This window comes from Globicephala melas, chromosome 1 (assembly GCF_963455315.2).
Source record: "Globicephala melas chromosome 1, mGloMel1.2, whole genome shotgun sequence".
In the NCBI taxonomy this organism is placed as follows: domain Eukaryota; kingdom Metazoa; phylum Chordata; class Mammalia; order Artiodactyla; family Delphinidae; genus Globicephala; species Globicephala melas.
This window is the reverse complement of record NC_083314.1, coordinates 50,691,530-50,713,938: the sequence shown is the minus strand read 5'-3', so window position 1 is coordinate 50,713,938 and position 22,409 is coordinate 50,691,530. Positions and strand designations below refer to the sequence as shown.

The window sequence follows — 22,409 nt, the reverse complement described above, 5'->3', positions numbered from 1 at the left end:
CTTCAGGGGTTTCCTTTGGTTTTCATCAGGTGTGCCCTGCCTCTTGAAAGGAAGTCTCAGTCCACTGTGATGCTTCAGTTGCTCTTCATAGGTGCTAAAGGAGCCATTGGCTTATAGATTAGCTGTGAAACATTCATTTTATCTTTTCAGAGTTTGCTTATTACATGCCAAATTTATTTGGCGATCAAGACTTGATTTTTACCCAAAGGTTGTTTTCAAGGCGGATGGTGTTCTGACGGCCTTCAGCGGGGTAGGGAAGTTGTCTAATTGCAAAACTAGGTCCCATTCAGATGACCTCAATAAAGGTGCTGTGTGCCCATTTTCTCTTTGAAAGACTGTGCTAAAATGCATATTTTGATTGAGTAGGTTTGGGGCCTGAGTTTGCATTTCTAACAAGCTCCAGGGCAATGCCAGTGCCACTGGTCCTTGGGCCATTCATGAGTAGCACTAAGGAATCAAAGCTACCCGTAGTTTTCACAAAAGCCTCTAGATGTCCCCATCATCTATGAGATCTTGCTCCTAGAGTTACAACCAGTAGCTTCCAAGCACTGAGAATGAAATATTAGCAATTTACTTGAAATAGAGGCTTAGCTAAAAACTGGTGTTTGGATTCATTGTTTCTATGTGGGACTGATCTGGTAAAAAAAAAAAAAGTTTACTCTTTCCGGAAAAAGATGTCTTGAAATCAAATTGTCCAAGAACTTCCAAGCTACCTGCTTTATTTACCATGAAATGTGAAATCCAAATAAAAATCCAATCTCAAAAATTATCAGACCTACATGAAAGTTACCAGTAGAGAATTATTTCCATAGTCTTAAAACATGGGTTTTTTTAAAAAAGAAGCCAGGGTAAATACTAGTAATTTTATCACCATAAATTCACCTGTGAAGCTCACAAGTGTAAATAAAGTCTTCCAAAGCCTCCTGTGTAGACCAGTCTCCTCCAAGGCGGGGGCATTTACAATAATAAAGGTTAATGTAGAACTGAATAAGCTCATTAGCCCTCACAGCATGCCTATGAAGTGACCATTTTATTATCCCCTCTTAGAGGTGGGGAAACTGAGGCATAGCACAGTTAAGTAACACCCAAAGTGACATATCAGAAAAGGGGCCATTCAGTTAATCACTATACTAGATTGCCATTCATGCTCAAACAACATTTATTGAATGAATTAATGTTTTCAATTTCCAAATAAGCATAATGGTGTGTTCCTTGTTAACTGTCCTTCCAAGGGTTTCACGAGCTTGACTGCAGACAACTCAGCGCTGGTGTACTAGCAACTGCTCTGTGGAAGGTTTGAGTTCAGTTCTGACGTCCCTCTGAATGACTAAAACAATATGCATACATAATGTAGCTTTTCAATTTCACTTTCTTGGTATCCTCACACAGGTGCTTATCTGATATATGCAGCTGTTTGTCTTGTCTTTTTTTTCTTTTTTGTAAATTATCAATATGTATATTCTTATTGCCATTTTGTTCATTGTTTTGGATTTTTTTTTGTAAGTCTTTTTCTTTCTCTATTGCTGTTTGAATTAAAGGCAGGAGCACATTTGGTGAGCTCTTGAGGAAGGAACAGACCTGGCGTTGAGTGTTATCTAAGAGACTGGGATGAACATATGAATCAGTTTGGCTGTGACAGATCTGGTGCTAGGATTCACCTTATTGTATGGAGAGGCCAGCCTCAAAGCCACTGAGCCTATGAAATTAGTCAAGTCCCATGATTTCGAGACAGCAGTTTCTTTCTAGGACAAGACGGCTCTTAGGCCAGTGGCTTCAGTAACTCAGGTGATTTTGAAAAATGCATTAAGCTCTTCCAAAATGTAGCGACCTTGTTACCTGCTCAGGTTATGAGAACAGAGTCCCAGGAAAGAGGCTCCAAGGTCTTTTGCCAGTGGTGTCTGAGAAGCTGCTCACAGCCACAAGCGTTTGAAAGTTGCAAACTTAAAGCCAAGGAAGTGCACCCAGTACTCGGCCTAACTTGTTTTTAATGGGCTATGATAACACTGATATGAGACCTCGTGATTTTCCCATGGCTCTGGGAGCTTCCGAAGCCCCAATATCTCCAGACTGGAGCCCACCAGCTTCCTCTTGCTTTTGGTGGACTCCAGCTGTGGAAACCTGCTGATTATTTGCTACTCTGTTTCATTTCCCATTGTAGAGGAGCCAGGCCCCGGCTGACTGCCCTGGCCAACTCAAACTCCTGGGTGAGATGGTTGCCCGACTTCGTCTAACAGGTTGGCAAGAAGTTGATCTGCAGACACGGGACAGGGCACAAGTGGGTGCCCGTGTTAAGTAGGCCTCAGATGGGCCACCAGAGCTGCCCGGAAGTATCTGGGTGATTACTGACAGTGGCCATCTTAAGGCCTGACTTCAACTTCTTTGCAACCACAATCACCCAGAAGAGACTGCTTGCTGCCTGGCAGCGAGTCCCCGGTGGGTGGGCGGCGCCTGCAAGCGGCCTCGGGATGCCCTCCGGGGCACCATCCGGGTTTCGGTTCCCGGCCGGCGTCTGGCTCGCCCTGGGTCACATGGGAGGCGAGCTCTGCCCGCCTGCGGTTCCCGTGGCAACGCCAATCCCCGGCCAATCCGGGCCTCGGAAGTGCCGGCGCCGCCCGCCCACCCGGGGCTGGAAAGGGCCGTGGAGGACGGGCGGCGGCGGCGGGACCGGCTGCCGACCCGGCCATGCTTCGCGGCCCGCGGAGTCCGCTCTGGCTCCTGCTCCTGCTCCTGCTGCTGCTGCTGCCGCCCCCGGGCACGTGGGGAGACGGCGGCCGCGCGAGGCCGAGGGAGGGAGCCGAGGAGGCGGGTGAGGCCGGGTCCTGCCCGGCCTTCCAGGGCCTGCGGGAGCGGCTGAGGGCGGCCGGCGGCCTCTGCAGACGCTACTGGGCTCTCTTCAGCTGCCGCGTGTGGCCCGAGGGATGCAGGCAGGATGAGGAGGAGCCGGCGCGGCCCCTGGGTAAGACCCGCCGGCTCAGGAGGGCGGGAGAGCGCGGACTGGGTGCGCGAGGCACGATGGAATCTGGGCACGGAGGTCAGAGCCTCGCGCCTGCTCTGGGCCATTGTGACCGGGGTCACGAGGCGGGCGCCTTAGCCGCCGGCTTTGCTATTCCGCCCAGCCTTTGGGCCAGGCTGAGGGCAGGGAGCCTCTGCGGGACCAGGAAGGCCCGTCACTGCCCTTCTTCCCAGCCCTGGCGCAGCGCCCTAGTGCCTACGAGTGGACTTGGCTGCGCTCCCCCACGTCACCCGTTCTTGACTCCTCCAGACGGATCACACTTCCTTGCTGTCTCCGAACCTGCCCTGGCATCATTCCAAGGAGCTGCCCTTGCCCACCTTCTTGATGGCTTTAAGGAAAGTCCCCGGTTGGATACACCCCCAAGTACCTTCTTCCCCTTTGCTGCTTATGGCGGCGGAGGCTGGGCTGTGAGTCCACCGGACCTGAGTTCTGATTTATTCTCTGTCACTGACAAATTGTGAGGCAGGGTTGTCACGTCACGGTCGTGGACCCAGTGATCTCTGAAGCTCCTTGCAGTCGATGTCGTTACTTCTAGGTCCTGTAATAGTACTGTAACGGTAATGCTGCAGTGGTGCTAGAAACATCTTCCATTTGAATCGAGAGTTCTAAATTCCAGTGAATGGTTTTTGTTTCGTTTTTGCTAATGCTGGGCATATTCAAATTGACATTTGATAAAAGAATCGAGACACTTGGGGTTGGCCGTGATCAGATGATTCTGCAATCCAAAGCAGGTAGGAAGAATGATAATCACCAGTTACTATGTGTCTCCCTCCTAGGCTCCAAACTCCTTGCAGGCAGGGCTTGGGTTTCTTACACGTCTGGCACAAATGCTTAAGGCTTATTTGTTGAGTAAACTGAGCTTTTGCTGCAGCCGGAGCTGCATCTATATATAGCAAGGCCATCTACTTCCTCATAGCCGGAGGTGCCCATTTGTGCCCATTCCCTAGTGCGGCACAAGGAAGGCCCAGGGCAGAGCAGCAGGGAGTGGCTCTGGAGAGAGGACGGGAGAAGGGAGGCAGTGCTCAGCTCTCCCCGGGCCCTGGGCTCCGTCCCTGTCTCACAGCTCCTCCTTTTCCAGGCTGGAGCCTTCCCCTGTTGGGCCAGCAGTACCTGGATATCCTGACCACCTGGTACTGCAGCTTCCGGGACTGTTGTGACAGTGGGGACTGCAGGATCATCAATAACTTCACAGGTTGGACCTTACATGACCCTCAGGCCCAGGAATCTGTGGGGAGGGGAGGTAATTCAGGAAAATGCTAGGATGAAGGGACCCAACCTCTGCCTGCCCACAGCTGGCAGCACACCCTCCCTGTCTCCACCATGGCTCCTGATCGAAACCCTGCAACCTCATGGCTGAGAGGAAGGAAACCTTGGAGGAGGGCTTTGCACACACTAGCTGCCTCCACTAGGTGTTTGCTGAATTGAATTAGAATGAATAAAATGAGGGTGTCTCCATAAAATATTTAGGGGGTCCTGAAACTTGTGGGTGGGAGCAACTTCCTCATCTGGATGGGATTCTGCCAACCTTTCTGGGGTGTCTTCAGGACCTTCAGAAAGGGTGAAGTCAACATTGATTTCTCATACTCTTCAGAAAATAGCCCTGAATCTCTTCCGCTGCAAGGTCTGCCCAGTGGCTTCTTGTCCTGAGGCCACCAAACAGGATGGCTCCCACCTCATAGACGCTCAGTCTCTCAGCTGTCGCCGAGCCTGGTGGGGATGCACCTGTGGGCACCTCTCAGCATGGCTCTTTCCTGGCCCTAGGCCTAGAGGCGGATCTGCGCGTGCGCCTGCACGGCCAGCACCTGGCCCGGGAGCTGGTCCTGACAGCAGCCAGGGGCTACTTGGAGCTGCCCCAGCCAGACAAGGCCCTAGCTCTGTCGTTCCACGGCTGGTCTGGCACAGGCAAGAACTTCGTGGCGCGGATGCTGGCAGAGAACCTGTACCGGGACGGGCTGAGGAGCGACTGTGTCAAGGTGTTCATCGCCACGTTGCACTTTCCTCACCACAAGTATGTGGACCTGTACCAGGTGAGGCCGGCCGTGCCGGGGAGCTGGGCTAGTGGGGCCGAGCCCGGCTAAGGCTCCGGCAGCTGAGGCGCAGGCCCCCGTGCTGGGAGGGGGGCTGAAGCCAGCCCTGGGTGTGGCGGTTGGAGGACGGGGGCGCAGTTGCAAGGGAACCTGTAACCCACAGAGGCATCCACTCCACACAGATGAGGCCCTGAACATGTGGAGGAAAGAGTGATGTCCCAAACGCTATTCGTCCCGAGCTGTCGCCCTCCCAGCCATACAGGAGAGGCCAGACACTGAGCTTAACCAGAGACTTCGTGTGTTGATTTTTCTGTCACAGGAGTAGTGGAAAGGCCTCAGGAAGTGTGGAACAGAGAAAGCAAAAACTTTATCATGATCTCCCCACACAGACACCGCCACAGTTAGCATTTTGGTGTACTTCCTTCAGGCCATTCCCTGTGCTCTTTTATGTCACTGTAATTATATTGGACAGAAAGTTGCATATCCCACTGTTTTTTTAAACAGGCTTATCGAAAGTGATTTTTCCATGTCTTCCCCAAACTACTCATTATATGTCAACAAGTGGAGAGCAGAAAGTGTCTCTGCTGCTCTGCTATTTTGGGTTTCATTCAGACATGTTAGCCAGACGATGACCAGACCCCACTGCAGCATGACAGAGGTGGTTGTGTCTACGTTTGGCTTTTAGTTCCAATATTTGTAGTGTGTTAACCTGGGAAGATTATGTAAGCCTTTGAGGACAGATTGCCTGGCAATCTTTCAGTGCAGCCCAGGAGGGCAGGGGTAGGCTAATGTGTTCTAAGGGCAGGCAGCTGGTCAGCCGGGCCTTCCCAGAAAGAACTGGCTGGCTTTGCAGTAAAACAGCTGTGAATCTCAGCTTCCTCGCTGTGAAAATCACTCTCATCCCTGCCCATCCTCTCACACACACTATGGGGAGATGGGGCTGAAGTCAGAATCCAGGAAGGCTAGAGGTGGATGGTGAGTGTGGGCTCTGCTAAAACACCCCACCCTGGGGCAGGAGCTGGCCCTGTTCTCCTGAACCCTGTAGAGCAGCATCTTTTCACTAGAGGGCTTACAATCCTGCCTGGGGTGGGGAACCCCAGTTTTGAGTTGGCTGGGTCCCAAACAGGTCCTCCCCTGGGTTCTTCCCCGAGAGCCCAGCCTGGTGCCAGCGGGTGCTCTGCTTGTGGGAGTTCAAGACGGCACCTGTGGGCATTCAAGCCTATCTCTGCCTGTCACCCCCCTGTGAAAGCCTGAATCCTATCCCTGGGGAGGGTGAGTTAGGGTTAGTTCTGGGATGGAACCTCATCCTGAAGGGGAGGGAGCATGGCTGGGGCCACTTCCCAAAGGCCCTCTCCCTTTTCCCAGGCTGGCTCCACCTAGTTGGCTTTCAAACCTCAGGGCTCAGGAGAATCACCTGGGAAGCTCATTAGAGGCAGATGCCCTAGCTCCACCCCCAGAGGTTTGGATTGGTGGTTCTGCGGTGGAAGCCAGCTCCAGGTGATCCATTGCAGGCGCCCTGGGGAAACCAGTGCCTCACCAGGGCCCGCAGGGGTAGAAGGTGCCTCTCACTGCACCTCAGCAGCTCCCTGTTTTCTGTGCAGGAGCAGCTGGCAGGCCAGATCAGGAAGACGCAGGAGCACTGCCACCAGACCCTGTTCATTTTAGATGAGGCTGAGAAGCTGCACCCAGGACTGCTAGAGGCCCTCAGGCCACACCTGGAACGCCAGGCCCCCGAGAACCCGAGGGCCAAGTCCCCGAGAACCATCTTTCTTTTTCTCAGGTAAGGTCTGGGGAACGACAGTCAGGAGGACTGGGTGAGGGGAGGAAGAACCCTGTCCAGGCGCTGTGTGTGCCAGGCCTGGGAGCTGTTACTTGGCCTGTAAGCCGGCGGTGGAGGGCTTCCACGCTTTTCTAGGCTGCCCACCCTTTTCCACAAGGGAGACCAACACAAACTCCAGGAGAGAAAATAGAAGCCCAGCTGACTGGGTGGCAGCAGGGGCGGAGAGCCTTAGGTCTCCCTGCTCCTGCCTTGATTCTGCCAAGCACTTCTGAAGGACTCTGACATCCCCTCCCCCAGCACAGGCCAGCTAACTAGCTCCCAGGACCAGCCTGGGGAGGACAAGCTGTCCCTCATCTGACCTCCTCCATGGTTCTCTTAGGATGGGGAGGCTCCCCTCAGACTCCCCAGTTAGTACATAGCCTCCTGAGAGAGGGACACTGGGAGTCCCCTCTTAGAAGGACATTAAGTGTTCTTTTTTAATTGAGGTATAATTGACATATTAGTTTCAGGTGGACAACGTGATTAGCTATTTGTTTATATTGTGAGGTGATCACAGTAAGTCTAGTTAACATCTGTCACCATACTAGTTACAAAACGTTTTTGTTCTTGTGATGAGAACTTTTAATATGTACTCTCTTAACAACTTCCAAATATGCACTACAGTATTAGTTACTAAAGCCACCATGCTGTACATTACATCCCCATGACTTATTTATTACTTGAAGTTTGTACAGTATTTGTCTCATTCGTCTTTCTCTGTCTGACCTATTTCACTCAGCATAATGCCTTCAAGGTCCATCCATGTTGTTGCAAATAGCAAGGTTTCCTTCTTTTTTATGGCTGAATAATATTCCATTATATATATGTGTGTGTGTGTGTATGTATGTATGTATACACACACACACATTTTTTTCTATATCCATTCATCTGTTGATGGACACAGGTTATTTCTTATCTTGGCTATTGTGAATAATGTTACAGTGAACATAGGAGTGCAGATATCTTTTCAAGTTAGTGTTTTCATTATCTTTGGATAAATGCCCAGAAGTGGGATTGCTGGATCATATGGTAGTTGTATTTTTAATTTTTTGAGGAACCTCCATACTGTTTTCCATAGTGGTTGCACCAATTTATATTCCCACCAACAATACACAAGGGTTCCCTTTTCTCCACAGCCTTACCAACACTGGTTATTTCTTGTCTATTTAATGATAGCCATTCTAAAAGGTATGAGGTGGTATCTCATACCTGTTATGATTTCCATAATATCCCCCATGATTAGTGATGTTGAGCACCTTTTGTCTACCTGTTGGCTACTTGTATGTCTTCTTTGGAAAAATGTCAATTCAGATCTGCCCATTTTTTAATTGGACTATTTTTTTGCTGTTGAGTTGTATGAGTTCTTTATATGTTTTGGATACTAACCTGTTATCAAATATATGATTTGCAAATATTTTCTCCCATTTAGTAGGTTGCTGTTTTATTATTTATTTATTTATTTGGCCACACTGGGTCTTAGTTGTGCCACACAGGATCTTTGTTGCTGCGTGCGGGATCTTTAGGTGTGGCATGCGGGCCCTTTTAGTTGTGGCGTGCAGGCTATTAGTTGCAGCATGTGGGATCAAGTTCCCTGACCAGGGATCGAACCTGGGCCCCCTACATTGAGAACGCAGAGTCTTAACCACTGGACCTCAGCGAAGTCCCTGCCTTTTTGTATTGTTGATGGTTTCCTTTGCTGTGCAGGAGCTTTTTGGTTTGATGTAGTCCCACTTGTTTATTTTTGATTTTGTTGCCTTAGCTTTTGGTGTCAAATCCAAAAAATATTTGCTAAGACCAATGTGAAGTAACTTACCACCTATGTTTTCCTCTAGGAATTTCATAGTTTCAGGTCTTAAGTTCAAGTCTTTAATCCATTTTTAAAAACGTTTTTAAGTTTTTAAAGGCCCCCCCCAAATATAAAAAATACCAAATGTATGAAATCTCAGTTATGTGTGAGCATGGGCTGATTAGTCATTAACCCATCGAGATGTCTTATTTAAGGGGAACAAGTGGGCGATTTTAAGTTAAAATGGTCCTGAAGTAAGAACCAGATGTCTTATAAAGATCACCGTTAGCTATCCCCACGGAGTATGGGCCCCGTGCGAGAAGAGGGATCCCTGCCGAGCGGGTTGCTGGTTTCGCGTGGCATGGTGATTAAGCTCGTGATCTAATGGAGCGGCCATAGGATATAATGGAAATAAAATTGTTAGGGGACATATAATATGTACGAGTATGCATATTATGTAATATGTAAAATTAATGAAATTTAATACGAGCTTTAACTTACCGTATGGAAAATAAATGAATGCACAATAACACATAGCATGTACATATGAATATTTACAAGGAGAGACTAAAATATTAATATGCATGTGTATATGTGTATGTGATATGTACAATAAAATGTTTTTGAAACAGATTACTTTTAATACTGACATAGTACTGTAGTGTTATGGTAACTCTACAATAAGCTTTTTCAAGGAATAGTTTATGTAGAATTCCAGCTTTGGGTGTTGGTGGTGAGGTTTAATGTCTCTTCCTTGAGTCTTAGGGAGGAATGGGGTTCTCCTTTTCCGGTTTACAAGACCGGGGTATTTTGTTATACTACAAAGACTCTTCATTTTAAGAGTTTATTTTCAATAAGGCTGATTGTTGGTATTAGCACTAAGATTAGGAGAAAGTATAGGATAGATGCTAATTGGCCTACGATGATGTATGGGTGTTCTACAGGTTGGCCTCCGATTCATGTTAAGGTTAGGAGGTCTGCGATTAGAGTTCAAAATAAGAGTTGGCTAAAGGGTCGGAATATTATATTTCGTTGTTTGGATGTTTGAAGTATTGGAATAAAGATTAGGATGAGGATGGAAAGTAGTAGTGCTAGTACTCCTCCTAGTTTATTGGGAATTGATCGTAAGATTGCGTATGCAAATAGGAAGTATCATTCTGGTTTGATGTGTGCAGGGGTGCTTAGTGGATTTGCTGGGGTATAGTTATCGGGGTCTCCTAATAGGTCAGGTGTGAATAGAGTTAGTGCTAGCAGGGTTAGGATTAATAGTAAAGCGCCTAGGATGTCTTTGATTGTGTAGTAGGGGTGGAATGGGATTATATCTATGTTGGATGGGATTCCTGTGGGGTTATTGGATCCTGTTTCGTGTAGGAATAGCAGGTGAACAGCTACTAATGCTGTGATGATGAATGGGAGGATAAAGTGGAAAGCGAAGAAACGTGTTAGTGTTGCTTTATCTACGGAAAATCCACCTCAGATTCATTCTACTAAGGTAGTGCCAATGTAAGGGATTGCTGATAGGAGGTTAGTGATAACGGTTGCGCCTCAGAATGATATTTGTCCTCAGGGTAGGACATAGCCTACGAATGCAGTAGCTATAACTGTTAATAGTAGGAGTACGCCAATGTTTCATGTTTCTTGGAATATATGAGAGCCATAGTATAGGCCGCGTCCGATGTGGGCGTAAAGGCAGATGAAGAATATAGAGGCTCCATTTGCGTGTAAATATCGAATGAGTCAACCGTAGTTAACATCTCGACAGATGTGTGCGACTGATGAAAAGGCAGTTGAGGTGTCTGGCGTGTAGTGTATTGCTAGGAATAAACCTGTTAGGATTTGTATGATTAGGCAGAGGCCTAGTAGGGAGCCAAAGTTTCATCATGAGGAGATGTTAGATGGAGTGGGAAGATCAATAAATGAGTCATTGAGAATTTTTATTAGTGGGTGTGTTTTTCGGATGTTGGTCATTAAGGTTCTTGTAGTTGAATTACAACGATGATTTTTCATGTCATTGGTCGTGGTTGGAGTCCATGTGAGAATAATGGCAATATATATTGTTTTTATTATGAGCACTATGTTTGTAATTAGTCTTGTGGGGGTTTCTTCAAAGCCTTCACCTGTTTATGGTGCTTTAGGGTTGATTGTGGGTGGTGCTATGGGATGTGGAATTGTTTTTAGTTTTGGGGGTTCGTTTTTAGGTCTAATAGTATTTTTGATTTATTTGGGAAGAATGTTAGTTGTGTTTGGTTATACAACGGCTATAGCTACTGAGCAGTATCCTGAGGTTTGGATTTCTAATAAAGTTGTATTAGGGGGATTTCTTTTAGGTTTGGTGGTAGAATTTTTAGTGGTGGTGTATGTTTTAGAGGGTGGAAAAGTGAATGTTGTGTTTGAGTTTAATGGGTTAGGGGATTGAGTCATTTATGATACAGGGGATTCTGGATTTTTTAGTGAGGAAGCTATAGGGATTGCTGCATTGTATAGTTACGGCACTTGGTTGGTTGTTGTCACTGGATGGTCTTTGTTTATTGGTGTGGTGGTTATTATGGAGATTACTCGGGGTAATTAAATAGTAGCATGCTAAGGGTTATAGTGATGAGGAAAGATAGGAAGTAGAGTTTGATAAGGCCTTTTTGGTTTGAAGTTAGTGTGGAGGCCTTTAGTTGAATGAGAGCTATAGTTTTTGGTAGAATGGTTTCTGTTCAGGCTAGGTCTAGCAAGGAGGTTGCAAATTTCTGGCTTATTGTTAGGACTAGGTGAGGGGGTAAGCGATGTATAATTGTAGGGAAATAACCTAGCAGGGTAGAGAATTTAGTAGAGTCTGATGGATAGGGATACTTTAGGTTTTTTGAGTAGGTGTTAATTTCGAATGCGAGAATAAAGCCTAGGGTTGTTACTATAAGGGCTGTTAGTTTTAGGTATAAAGGTATAGTTATTAGAGGGGTAGTTATTGGGGGTATACTGTTGGAGAGAATAAATCCGGCAAAGATGCTTCCGATTAATAGGCGTTTAATAGGGTTAATTAGTATGGGGTTAGTTTCATTAATGTTTAAGAGAGGAGGGAAGCGAGGTTGTTCTAGTAAAGTAAAGAAAATAATGCGAGTGCTGTAAATAGCTGTTAGGGAGGTGGCGATTAGTGTTAGTAGTAGGGCTCAGGCGTTGGTATAAGACGAAGTGGCGGCTTCAATGATGAGGTCTTTAGAGTAGAATCCTGTGAGAAATGGTATTCCTGTTAGTGCGAAGCAGCCGATGATTAGGGCAGTTGTAGTGAAGGGAAGGATTTTGTATAGTCCTCCTATCTTTTGAATGTCCTGTTCATTGTTTAGATGTGAATGATGGAGCCGGAACATAGGAATAACATAGCTTTGAAGAAAGCATGTGTACAAATGTGCAGGAATGCTAGGTGTGGTTGGTTGAGGCCTAATGTCACTATTATTAGGCCAAGTTGACTGGAGGTGGAAAAAGCAATGATTTTTTTGATATCATTTTGGGTTAAGGCAGATAGCTGTGAATAGGGTGGGGAGGGCACCTAGAGAAAGTATTATTGTTTGAATAAATTTGTTATTTTCTGTTAGAGGGTAGAAGTGGATAAGTAGGAAAATTCCCGCTACGACTATTGTGCTTGAATGGAGTAGGGCTGAAACTGGAGTGGGACCTTCTATTGCTGAGGGTAGTCAGGGGTGTAGACCAAATTGGGCTGATTTTCCAGCTGCGGCTAATGTGAGTCCTATAAGAGGGAGGATTGGGGGATTTTGGTTGAGTGTGAAGATTTGTTGTAAGTCTCATGCGTTTGTATTATGTAGGAATCAGGCTATGGATAGAAGGAATCCGATGTCTCCGATACGGTTATATAGGATTGCTTGAAGAGCGGCTGTATTAGCGTCTGTTCGTCCGAATCATCAGCCAATTAATAGGAAAGATATAATTCCTACTCCCTCTCATCCGATAAATAATTTGAAGAGGTTGTTAGCTGTGACGAGGATAAGTATGGTAATGAGGAAGATAAGTAGATATTTGAAGAATTGGTTGATGTGAGGGTCGGAGTGCATGTATCATATTGAAAATTCTATGATAGACCATGTAATGAATAGTGCTACGGGCATAAATATAAGTGAAAAGTAGTCTATTTTAAAGCTGTTAGTTTAAGGGTATGGATAGTAATTCAGTGTCAGTTTGAGATGAGTATTTCTTGATTTGTGTGGATAAATATTATTATTGGGATCAGGCTGGTGATGAAAGCAAAGAGGGTTATATTTTTTACATAATGTTTGTACTTGTTTTTGTAGAGGTTTGTACTAGATGCTATAACAGGGGCGATCAGTATGAGTAGTGTGAGTAGGGCGGAAGAAGTAAATAAGTTTATTACTTTTATTTGGAGTTGCACCAATTTTTTGGTTCCTAAGACCAATGGATAACTACTATCCTTTAAAAGCTTGAAAAAGCCACATTGTTAAGTGTGGAGGGCATGAATTAGCAGTTCTTGCAATACTTTTTCGGTTAAGTAAGAAGTTTTTGTCTTCTGTTTTTAGTTTCACAAACTAACGGTTTTTTTAAACTACACTTACAATAGAGAGGCCCTAAAATGATTTTAGGGTTTAGTGACAGGAGTAGGAGGGGGATAATGTGTAGGGCTATTAAGGTATGTTCCTGTGTAGAAGTAGGGGTAAGGTTGTTAATATGGTGTGTGTTTGCTGCGTTGTGTTATGATTAGTATGTATAGGGAGTAGAGGGCTGTAATTACAATATTTGTTCCTATAAGGATGATAGTGAGGTTTGATCACGAGAAAGTTGATATAATTACGAGCAGTTCTCCGATCAGGTTGATGGTAGGGGGTAGGGCGAGGTTTGTTAGGCATGCTAATAGTCATCAGGTAGCTATTAGTGGGAAAAAAAATTTGTAGGCCTCGTGCTAGGATTATGGTTCGGCTATGAATACGTTCGTAGTTTGAATTTGCTAAACAGAATAATATGGAGGATGTAAGGCCATGGGCAATTATTAAGGCGGTAGCTCCTATGTAACTTCAAGGGGTTTGGATAAGGATGGCTGCAATGACGAGTGCTATGTGGCTGACTGAGGAGTATGCGATTAGTGATTTTAGATCTGTTTGGCGTAAACAGATAGAACTGGTTATGATTATTCCTCATAGGGATAGTACAAGGAAAGGGTAGGCTGTGTGTTCTGTTAGGGGATTAAGAATTGATGTGATTCGTAGTATTCCATAGCCTCCGAGCTTTAGTAGTACAGCTGCAAGGACTATTGAGCCTGCAATGGGGGCTTCTACATGTGCTTTGGGTAATCAAAGATGTAGTCCGTAAAGGGGTATTTTTACTAGGAAGGCTATTATGCAAGCTAATCATATGAAAGTGTTAGATCAGGAAGTTGATAATGGTTGGGCTCAGTATTGTAATAATAGGAAATTTAGGGAGCCTACTGTATTTTGTAGATACGTTAGTGCTACTAGTAACGGGAGAGATCCCATGAGTGTATAAAATAAGAAGTAGAGCCCTGCGTTAAGTCGTTCTGTTTGGTTGCCTCAACGGGTAATGATAATGAGAGTAGGAATTAATGTGGCTTCAAATGTAATATAAAACATAATTAGTTCTATAGCAGTAAAGGTTATAATTAAGAGGATTTGTAGTATAATTAGTATTGTAATGTAGAGTTTTTTTCGGGCAAGTGGTTCTTTTAGGAGGTGAGATTGGCTTGCTATTAACATCAAGGGGAGAAGTCATATTAATATTAAGAGTGGTGCGGAAAGGGAGTCAGAGAAAAATGTTAAAGAGTAGTTGAGGCTGTTATCGTTAAATTGGTTAAGTAGAAGTAAGCTTGTAAAGCTGATTAGTAAACTGTGGGTTGTAGTGTTAATTCTGATAAAGTTACTTTTTGATAGTCAAGTTAAAGGTATAATAGTAGGAACGATAAATTTTAGCATTGAAGGAGGTTAAGGTTTTGTACGTAGTCAGTACCATACGTGTTGGAAACTATGACTAATAAGGCTAGTCCAATAGCTGCTTCGCAGGCTGCAAATACTAAGAGGATGATTGGTATCATGTTGGCCAGAGTGAAGTGTGTGTTTAGGATTGTAAGGGCTGCTAGAATGAATAATGATAGTACTATGCCTTCTAAGCATAGTAATGCAGATATTAGGTGGGATCGGTATATTAATAAACCTGTGAGGGATACTGTAAAGGCAATTAAAATGTTAATGTGGACTAGAGACATTTGGTACTTGTGAGTTTAGATCACAGTCTAGTGGGTCGAAACCACTTGTTTTATTTTAAACTAAGTATCATATTTATCTCATTCTAGGCCTTTTTGGGTTCATTCATAGGCTAGGCTAGCTGCCAGTAGGGAGATTAGGAATAGGGCCATGAGGAGTATTGTTGTTAGGTTATTTGTTTGGATTGCTCAAGGTAAAGGGAGTAGGAGAGCAATTTCTAGGTCAAAGAGGAGGAAAGTAATTGCTACTAGGAAAAATTTTATGGAAAAGGGTAGATGAGCAGATCCTATTGGGTCAAAGCCACATTCGTAAGGGCTGGTTTTTTCTGCATAGACGTTTAGTTGGGGGAGTCAAAAAGCAGTAAGTATGAGTAGTAAGGCTAGGGTTGTATTCGTCAGTAACGTTAATAAAAGGCTTATTGTTCTTTTTCGGGGTGTACCGAAACTAACTGATTGGAAGTCAGTTGTACTTGTTAATACTAAAAGGACTATGAACCTCATCAATAGATTGATACATAGAGGAATAATCATACGACGTCTACGAAATGTCAGTATCAAGCAGCGGCTTCGAAGCCAAAGTGGTGATTTGATGTAAAGTGGAATATTATTTGGCATATAAAGCAGACGATAAGGAAAGTGGATCCGATGATGACATGTAGTCCGTGGAAGCCTGTGGCTACGAAGAAGGTAGAGCTATAGACTCCGTCTGAGATTGTAAATGGGGCTTCATAGTATTCTGATGCTTGAAGTAGGGTGAAATAGAGGCCAAGTATGATTGTGATGAGAAGAGCTTGGAGTATATGTTTGCGGTCGCCTTCTATGAGACTATGATGGGCTCAAGTGATAGATACACCGGAAGCTAATAGTACGGAGGTATTGAGGAGTGGGACTTCTAGTGGATTTAGAGGGTGGATACCCGTTGGTGGTCAGGAGCCTCCTAATTCAGGAGTAGGGGCGAGGCTTGAATGGTAAAAGGCTCAGAAGAAGCCTGTAAAGAATAGGACTTCTGATAAGATAAATAAGATTATACCATATCGAAGCTCCTTTTGAACGGTTGGTGTGTGGTGGCCTTGGAAGGTGCTTTCTCGGACAATATCTCGTCATCATTGGTATATTGTTAGGGTATTTGTCAAAAAGCTTAAAGTCAGTAAGATTATTGAGTTGAAGTGGAATCATATGATTAGGCCTGATGTTGTAAGAAATGCTGAGAGAGCTCCTGTAAGTGGTCAAGGACTGGGGTTTACTATATGATATGAGTGGGTTTGGTGGGTCATTGTGTATTGTCCTGCAAGTATAGGCTCACTAGTAAGATGAATACGTAGGCTTGGATTAGGGCTACGGCGAATTCGAGGATGACTAATAGAGTGAGGATGGTAAATGTGATGAGGGCTGTGAATAGACTAATATTTATTAATGCAAGAGTTGCACTTCCGATTAGGTGTAGTAATAGGTGACCTGCTGTAATGTTAGCTGTTAGCCGTACTGCTAGAGCTAAAGGTTGAATAAATAGGCTAATAGTTTCGATTATCACTAACATAGGGATTAGGAAGGTGGGTGTGCCTAGTGGTAAAAGGTGGGCTAGGGATATTTTTGTCTTGTTACGGAAACCGATAATGACAGTGCCAGCTCATAATGGAATAGCTATGCCTAAATTTATAGAGAGTTGAGTAGTAGGTGTAAATGAGTGGGGTAATATTCCAAGGAGGTTTGTGGAAGCGATGAATAGGAAAAGTGAGATAAGTATTAGAGATTAGGTTTGTCCTTTGAGGCTATGTGTAACTATCAGTTGCTTTGATGTGAGTTTGGTTAGTCATTGTTGGATAGCGATTATACGGTTATTGATTAATCGATTTGGTGTTGGAAATAGTATGGTGGGAAATATAATAATTAGAGTAGTGATAGGAATACCTAGTATAATCGGGATTATGAAAGGGGCAAATAGATTTTCGTTCATGTGTGATTTCAAGGGGTTTGTTGTTTTTGTAATTTAGTGCACATTGGTTTGGGGGAAAAAGAATAAAAATGCTTTGAGATTTTTCGTTGAAGTAATGTGAAGAGGGTAAAGATCATAGAGAGAATGGTAAGGAGTCATGTTGATGTATCTAGTTGTGGCATGTCATTAAGGGGAGTTTATAACTCTCAATCTTTAACTTAAAAGGTTAACGCTAGTTTAGCTTCTTAATGAAATTATAATATGGATGCAGATCATTTTTCAAAGTTCTCCAAGGGTACTAATTCGAGAACAATTGGCATAAAGCTGTGATTTGAGCCACAGATTTCTGAACATTGTCCATAGAACAGGCCAGGTCGTGTTGATATTAGGGTTGTTTGGTTTAGGCGTCCAGGAATTGCATCTGTTTTTAGACCTAGGGAAGGAACAGCTCATGAGTGTAGTACATCTTCTGAGGAAACTAGTATTCGGATTATTATTTGTATGGGTAGGACCATTCGATTATCTACTTCTAGCAATCGTAGTTCTCCTGGTTTTAGGTCCGAGGTTGGAATCATGTATGAGTCAAAATTTAGGTCTTCATAGTCGGTATATTCATAGCTTCAATATCATTGATGTCCTGTTGTTTTTACGGTAAGGGAGGGATTGTTAATTTCGTCTATTATGTAGAGAATTCGTAGAGAAGGTAGGGCGATTATAATTAAGATAACGGCTGGGAGGACAGTTCAAATAGTTTCTACTTCTTGAGCGTCTATTGTACTAGTGTGTGTTAATTTGGTTGTAAGTATCAGTGTAATAATATAGAGGACTAGGGAGCTAATTAGGAAAACAATCATTAATGCGTGGTCATGAAACTGTAGGAGTTCTTCTATAACAGGTGATGCTGCGTCTTGTAAGCCTAGTTGGAAGGGGTATGCCATGGAGATATACAGGATTTTCACTTGTGATTTAACTTTGACAAAGTTACGTAAGACTTTACTAATATCTCGCTCATAAAGAAAGACATAATGGTTATGATGTTGGCTTGAAACCGATTAGAGGGGGTTCGATTCCTTCCTTTCTTGAATATTTTAGGTTGACATATACCGGTTCCTCAAATGTGTGGTATGGTGGAGGACATCCGTTTAGTCATTCAAGGTTTGTGGAGGTGAGGTCTACTGCTAATACTTCCCGTTTAGATGCGAATGCTTCTCAGATAATGAAGATTATCAGTATGACTGCTGTCAGTGAGATAAAGGAGCCTATTGATGAGATGGTATTTCATGTTGTGTAGGCATCTGGATAGTCGGAGTATCGGCGAGGTATTCCAGATAGGCCTAGGAGGTGTTGTGGGAAGAATGTCATATTTACACCTACGAATATAATTATGAATTGGATTTTTGTTCATGTTGGGTTAAGTGTATAGCCTGAAAATAGTGGAAATCAGTGGACGAAACCTCCTATAATGGCAAAGACAGCTCCTATTGAAAGCACGTAGTGAAAATGGGCAACCACATAATAGGTGTCGTGGAGAATGATGTCTAGGGATGAGTTAGCCAGGATAATACCGGTTAAACCTCCTACTGTGAATAAGAAAATAAAGCCTAAAGCTCATATTAGGGCGGGAGATCATTTAATACTTCCTCCGTGAAGTGTTGCCAGTCAGCTGAAGACTTTTACTCCTGTAGGAATTGCAATAATTATAGTGGCTGATGTAAAGTATGCTCGTGTATCTACGTCTATTCCAACTGTAAATATATGATGAGCTCATACAATAAAACCCAGGAAACCAATAGAAACTATAGCTCATACTATTCCCATATACCCGAAAGGTTCTTTTTTCCCCGAATAATAGGTAACGATATGTGAAATTATTCCGAAGCCAGGCAGAATTAGAATATATACTTCGGGATGGCCAAAAAATCAGAATAGGTGTTGATACAGGATTGGGTCCCCTCCTCCTGCTGGGTCGAAAAAGGTTGCGTTTAGGTTTCGATTGGTTAATAGTATAGTAATTCCGGCTGCTAAGACGGGTAGTGATAGTAAGAGTAAGACTGCTGTGACCAAGACTGATCAGACGAAGAGAGGTGTTTGGTATTGGGTTATAGCGGGTGGTTTTATATTAATAATAGTTGTAATGAAGTTAATAGCCCCAAGGATTGAAGATACACCGGCTAAACGTAGAGAGAAAATAGTAAGGTCTACTGAGGCTCCTGCGTGTGCTAGATTTCCGGCTAGAGGAGGATATACAGTTCAGCCTGTTCCTGCGCCGGCTTCAATTATTGAAGATGCTATCAGTAGTAGAAAGGAAGGGGGAAGTAGTCAGAAGCTTATGTTGTTTAGACGAGGGAATGCTATGTCAGGGGCTCCAATTATCAAGGGAACTAGTCAGTTTCCAAATCCCCCAATTATGATAGGTATAACCATAAAGAAAATTATTACGAAGGCGTGAGCTGTTACTAGAACATTATAAAGTTGGTCGTCTCCGATAAGTGTGCCAGGTTGACCTAATTCAGCACAAATCAACAAGCTTAGACCAGTACCCACTATTCCTGCCCAGGCGCCAAATAGTAAATACAGAGTACCAATGTCTTTGTGATTGGTAGAGAATAGTCATCGGTTTATGAACATAGGTAAAATGGCCGAGTAGGCATTAGACTACTAAATCTAAAGACGGGTAAAGTCCTCTTTTTGCCAAGTCCTGTGGTGAATAATCATTTTGAATTGCAAATTCAAAGAAGCAGCTTCAATCCTGCCGGGACTTCTCCCGCCTTTTTTTTCTCGCGGCGGGAGTAGATTGAAGCCAGTTTATTAGGGTATTTAGCTGTTAACTAAAAGTTCGTGGGAGATGTATGCCTCCAATCTAGTGAGGATTTAGCTTAATTAAAGTGTTTGATTTGCATTCAATTGATGTGAGATATGGTCTTGCAATCCTTATTGGGCAGGGGTTAAGTAAAATTATACTTGCTTAGGGCTTTGAAGGCTCTTGGTCTTATTTAAGCTAAACCCCTATAGTAGGATAAAGAGTGCTGGTGTAAGAGGTAGGAGTATTGTGGATAGTACGATTGCTGTTGGTAAAAGGGTTATTTGTTTTGTGGAGTGGAATTGTCATTTTATTTTTATGTTGTTGGTAGAGGGGAACAGGGTTAATGCTGTGGAGTAGGTAAGGCGTATATAGAAATATAGGTTGAGTAGAGCTGTGATGGCTATGAGGGTGGGTAGGATGAGGGTGTCGTTTTTTGTTAGTTCTTGAATAATCATTCATTTGGGTATAAAGCCTGTGAGTGGAGGAAGTCCTCCTATGGAGAGTAGGGTAAGCATAGTAAAGGTTGTTATAACAGGTATTGTATTTCATGTTTGGGATAGTAGTAGTGTGGTGGTAGTGGAGTTTTGAATAAGTAGTATAAATATGGTGAAGGTTATTACAATGTAAATTAATAGATTTATTAGGGTGAGGGCTGGGTTGTATAATAAAATAGCGGTTATTCATCCTATGTGAGCAATTGATGAATAGGCTATGATTTTTCGGAGTTGTGTTTGGTTTAGTCCACCTCAGCCTCCGATTAGAATTGATAGGAAGGATATAGTAATTATTAGGTGTAGATTGATTGATGGTGAAATTTGATAAAGGATTGAGATGGGTGCGAGTTTTTGTCACGTAAGTAGGATTAGTCCTGTGCTTAGGGGAACACCTTGTGTAACTTCTGGTACTCAAAAGTGAAAAGGGGATAATCCTAGTTTAATGGCTAAAGCTATTGTTATTAGAATGGATGCTGTTGGGTCGAATAATTTTATGATGGTTCATTGGCTGGAGTGTATTAGGTTAATAATAATTGCTAGTATAAGTAATGAGGATGCTGTGGCTTGTGTTAGAAAGTATTTGGCTGAGGCTTCTGTGGCTCGAGGATTAGGTTTTTTTATTATGATAGGAATGATGGCTATCATATTTATTTCTAGTCCAATTCAGGCGAACAGTCAATGGGAGCTAATGGTTACAATTGTTGTGCTTAGGACGATGGTTGTTAGTAGGGTGATAGAGACGAATGGGTTAATTAGTATGGGAAGGATATGAACCAACATTTCCGGGGTATAGGCCCGGTAGCTTATTTAGCTGACCTTACTATAGATTATGGTGTAGTGTGGTAGCACGGAGAATTTTGAATTCTTAAGGGTAGGTTCGATTCCTATTATTCTAGAAATAAGAGGACTCAAACCTCTATTATTTACTCTATCAAAGTAATTCTTTTGTCAGACATATTTCTTATTTTATGTTTGGGGTGGGATGCCTGCTGTTATAATGGGCAGTGAGATGTGTCATATGCAGAGAGCTAGTGTCAGTGGGAGGAAATTTTTTCAGAGGAGGTGTATTAGTTGGTCATATCGGAATCGGGGGTAGGATGCTCGGATTCATAGGAAGGATATTGTTAATAGTAGCGATTTGATGATTAGGTTTGTTGTGCATAGTTCTGGTATGTAGGGGTCGTGGAATGCTCCTAGAAATAAGATAGTTGTGAATATATTTATTATGATAATGTTAGCATATTCTGCTAGGAAGAATAGGGCGAAAGGGCCTGCTGCATATTCTATATTAAAGCCAGATACGAGTTCTGATTCTCCTTCTGTAAGGTCGAAAGGGGCTCGGTTAGTTTCTGCTAAGGTGGAAATAAATCATATTATGGCTAGTGGTTATGAAGGGAAGAGTAATCATAGTTTTTCTTGTGTAGTGTTTAGTGTAGATAGAGTGAAGGAGCTTTAAGGCTCCTTGGAGTATAGTTGATTATTTTGTGTTAGTTTCAGGTGTACAGCAAAGTGATTCATTATACATATATATGTATCTGTTCTTTTTCAAATTCTTTTCCCTTTAGGTTATTACACAATATTGAGCATAGTACCTTGTGCTATACGATAGGTCCTTGTTGGTTATCTATTTTAAATATAGTAGTGTGTATATATCAATCCCAAACTCCCAGTTTATCCTCCCCCCCCCACCTTTCTCCTTTGGTAACCATAAGTTTATTTTCTAAGTCTATGAATCTGTTTGTTTTGTAATAAGTTCATTTGCATCATTTTTTTTGATTCCACATATAAGTGATATCATATGATATTTGTCTTTCTCTGTCTTCACTTAGTATGATAATCTCCAGGTCCATCCATTATTTCATTCTTTATATATATTTTATTTATATATATTTCATTCTTTATATATATGTACCACATCTTCTTTATCCATTCCTCTATTAATGGACATTTAGGTGCATGGGTTTATCTCTGGGCTTTCTATCCTGTTACATTGATCTATATTTGTTTTTGTGCCAGTACCGTACTGTTTTGATGACTGTAGCTTTGTAGTATAGTCTGAAGGCAGGGAGCCTGATTCCTCCAGTTCTGTTATTCTTTCTTAAGATTGCTTTGGCTGTTTGGGGTCTTCTGTGTCTCCATACAAATTATAACATTTTTTGTTCTATTTCTGTGGAAAAATGCCATTGGTACAATAATGCAATAGGGGTTGCATTGCATCTATAGATTGCCATGGGTAGTATAGTCATTTTGACAATATTGATCCTTCTAATATAAGAACATGGTATATCTTTACATATGTTTGTGTCATCTTTGA

The 22,409-nt window shown here is 43.2% G+C and overlaps 1 protein-coding gene across 1 annotated transcript in view; it reads left to right on the top strand.

Moving 5' to 3' along the window:
* The first annotated feature begins 2,633 nt into the window (after nt 1-2,633).
* TOR3A (torsin family 3 member A) overlaps nt 2,634-22,409 on the top strand; it is a 40,268-nt gene continuing 20,492 nt past the window's right edge. Inside the window, exons 1-4 of the mRNA XM_030875352.3 lie at nt 2,634-2,956; nt 4,092-4,205; nt 4,775-5,040; nt 6,642-6,820. Of these exons, the coding sequence (XP_030731212.1) occupies nt 2,683-2,956; nt 4,092-4,205; nt 4,775-5,040; nt 6,642-6,820 (833 nt within the window). The 5' untranslated portion in view covers nt 2,634-2,682. The remainder of the gene's footprint in view (nt 2,957-4,091; nt 4,206-4,774; nt 5,041-6,641; nt 6,821-22,409) is intronic.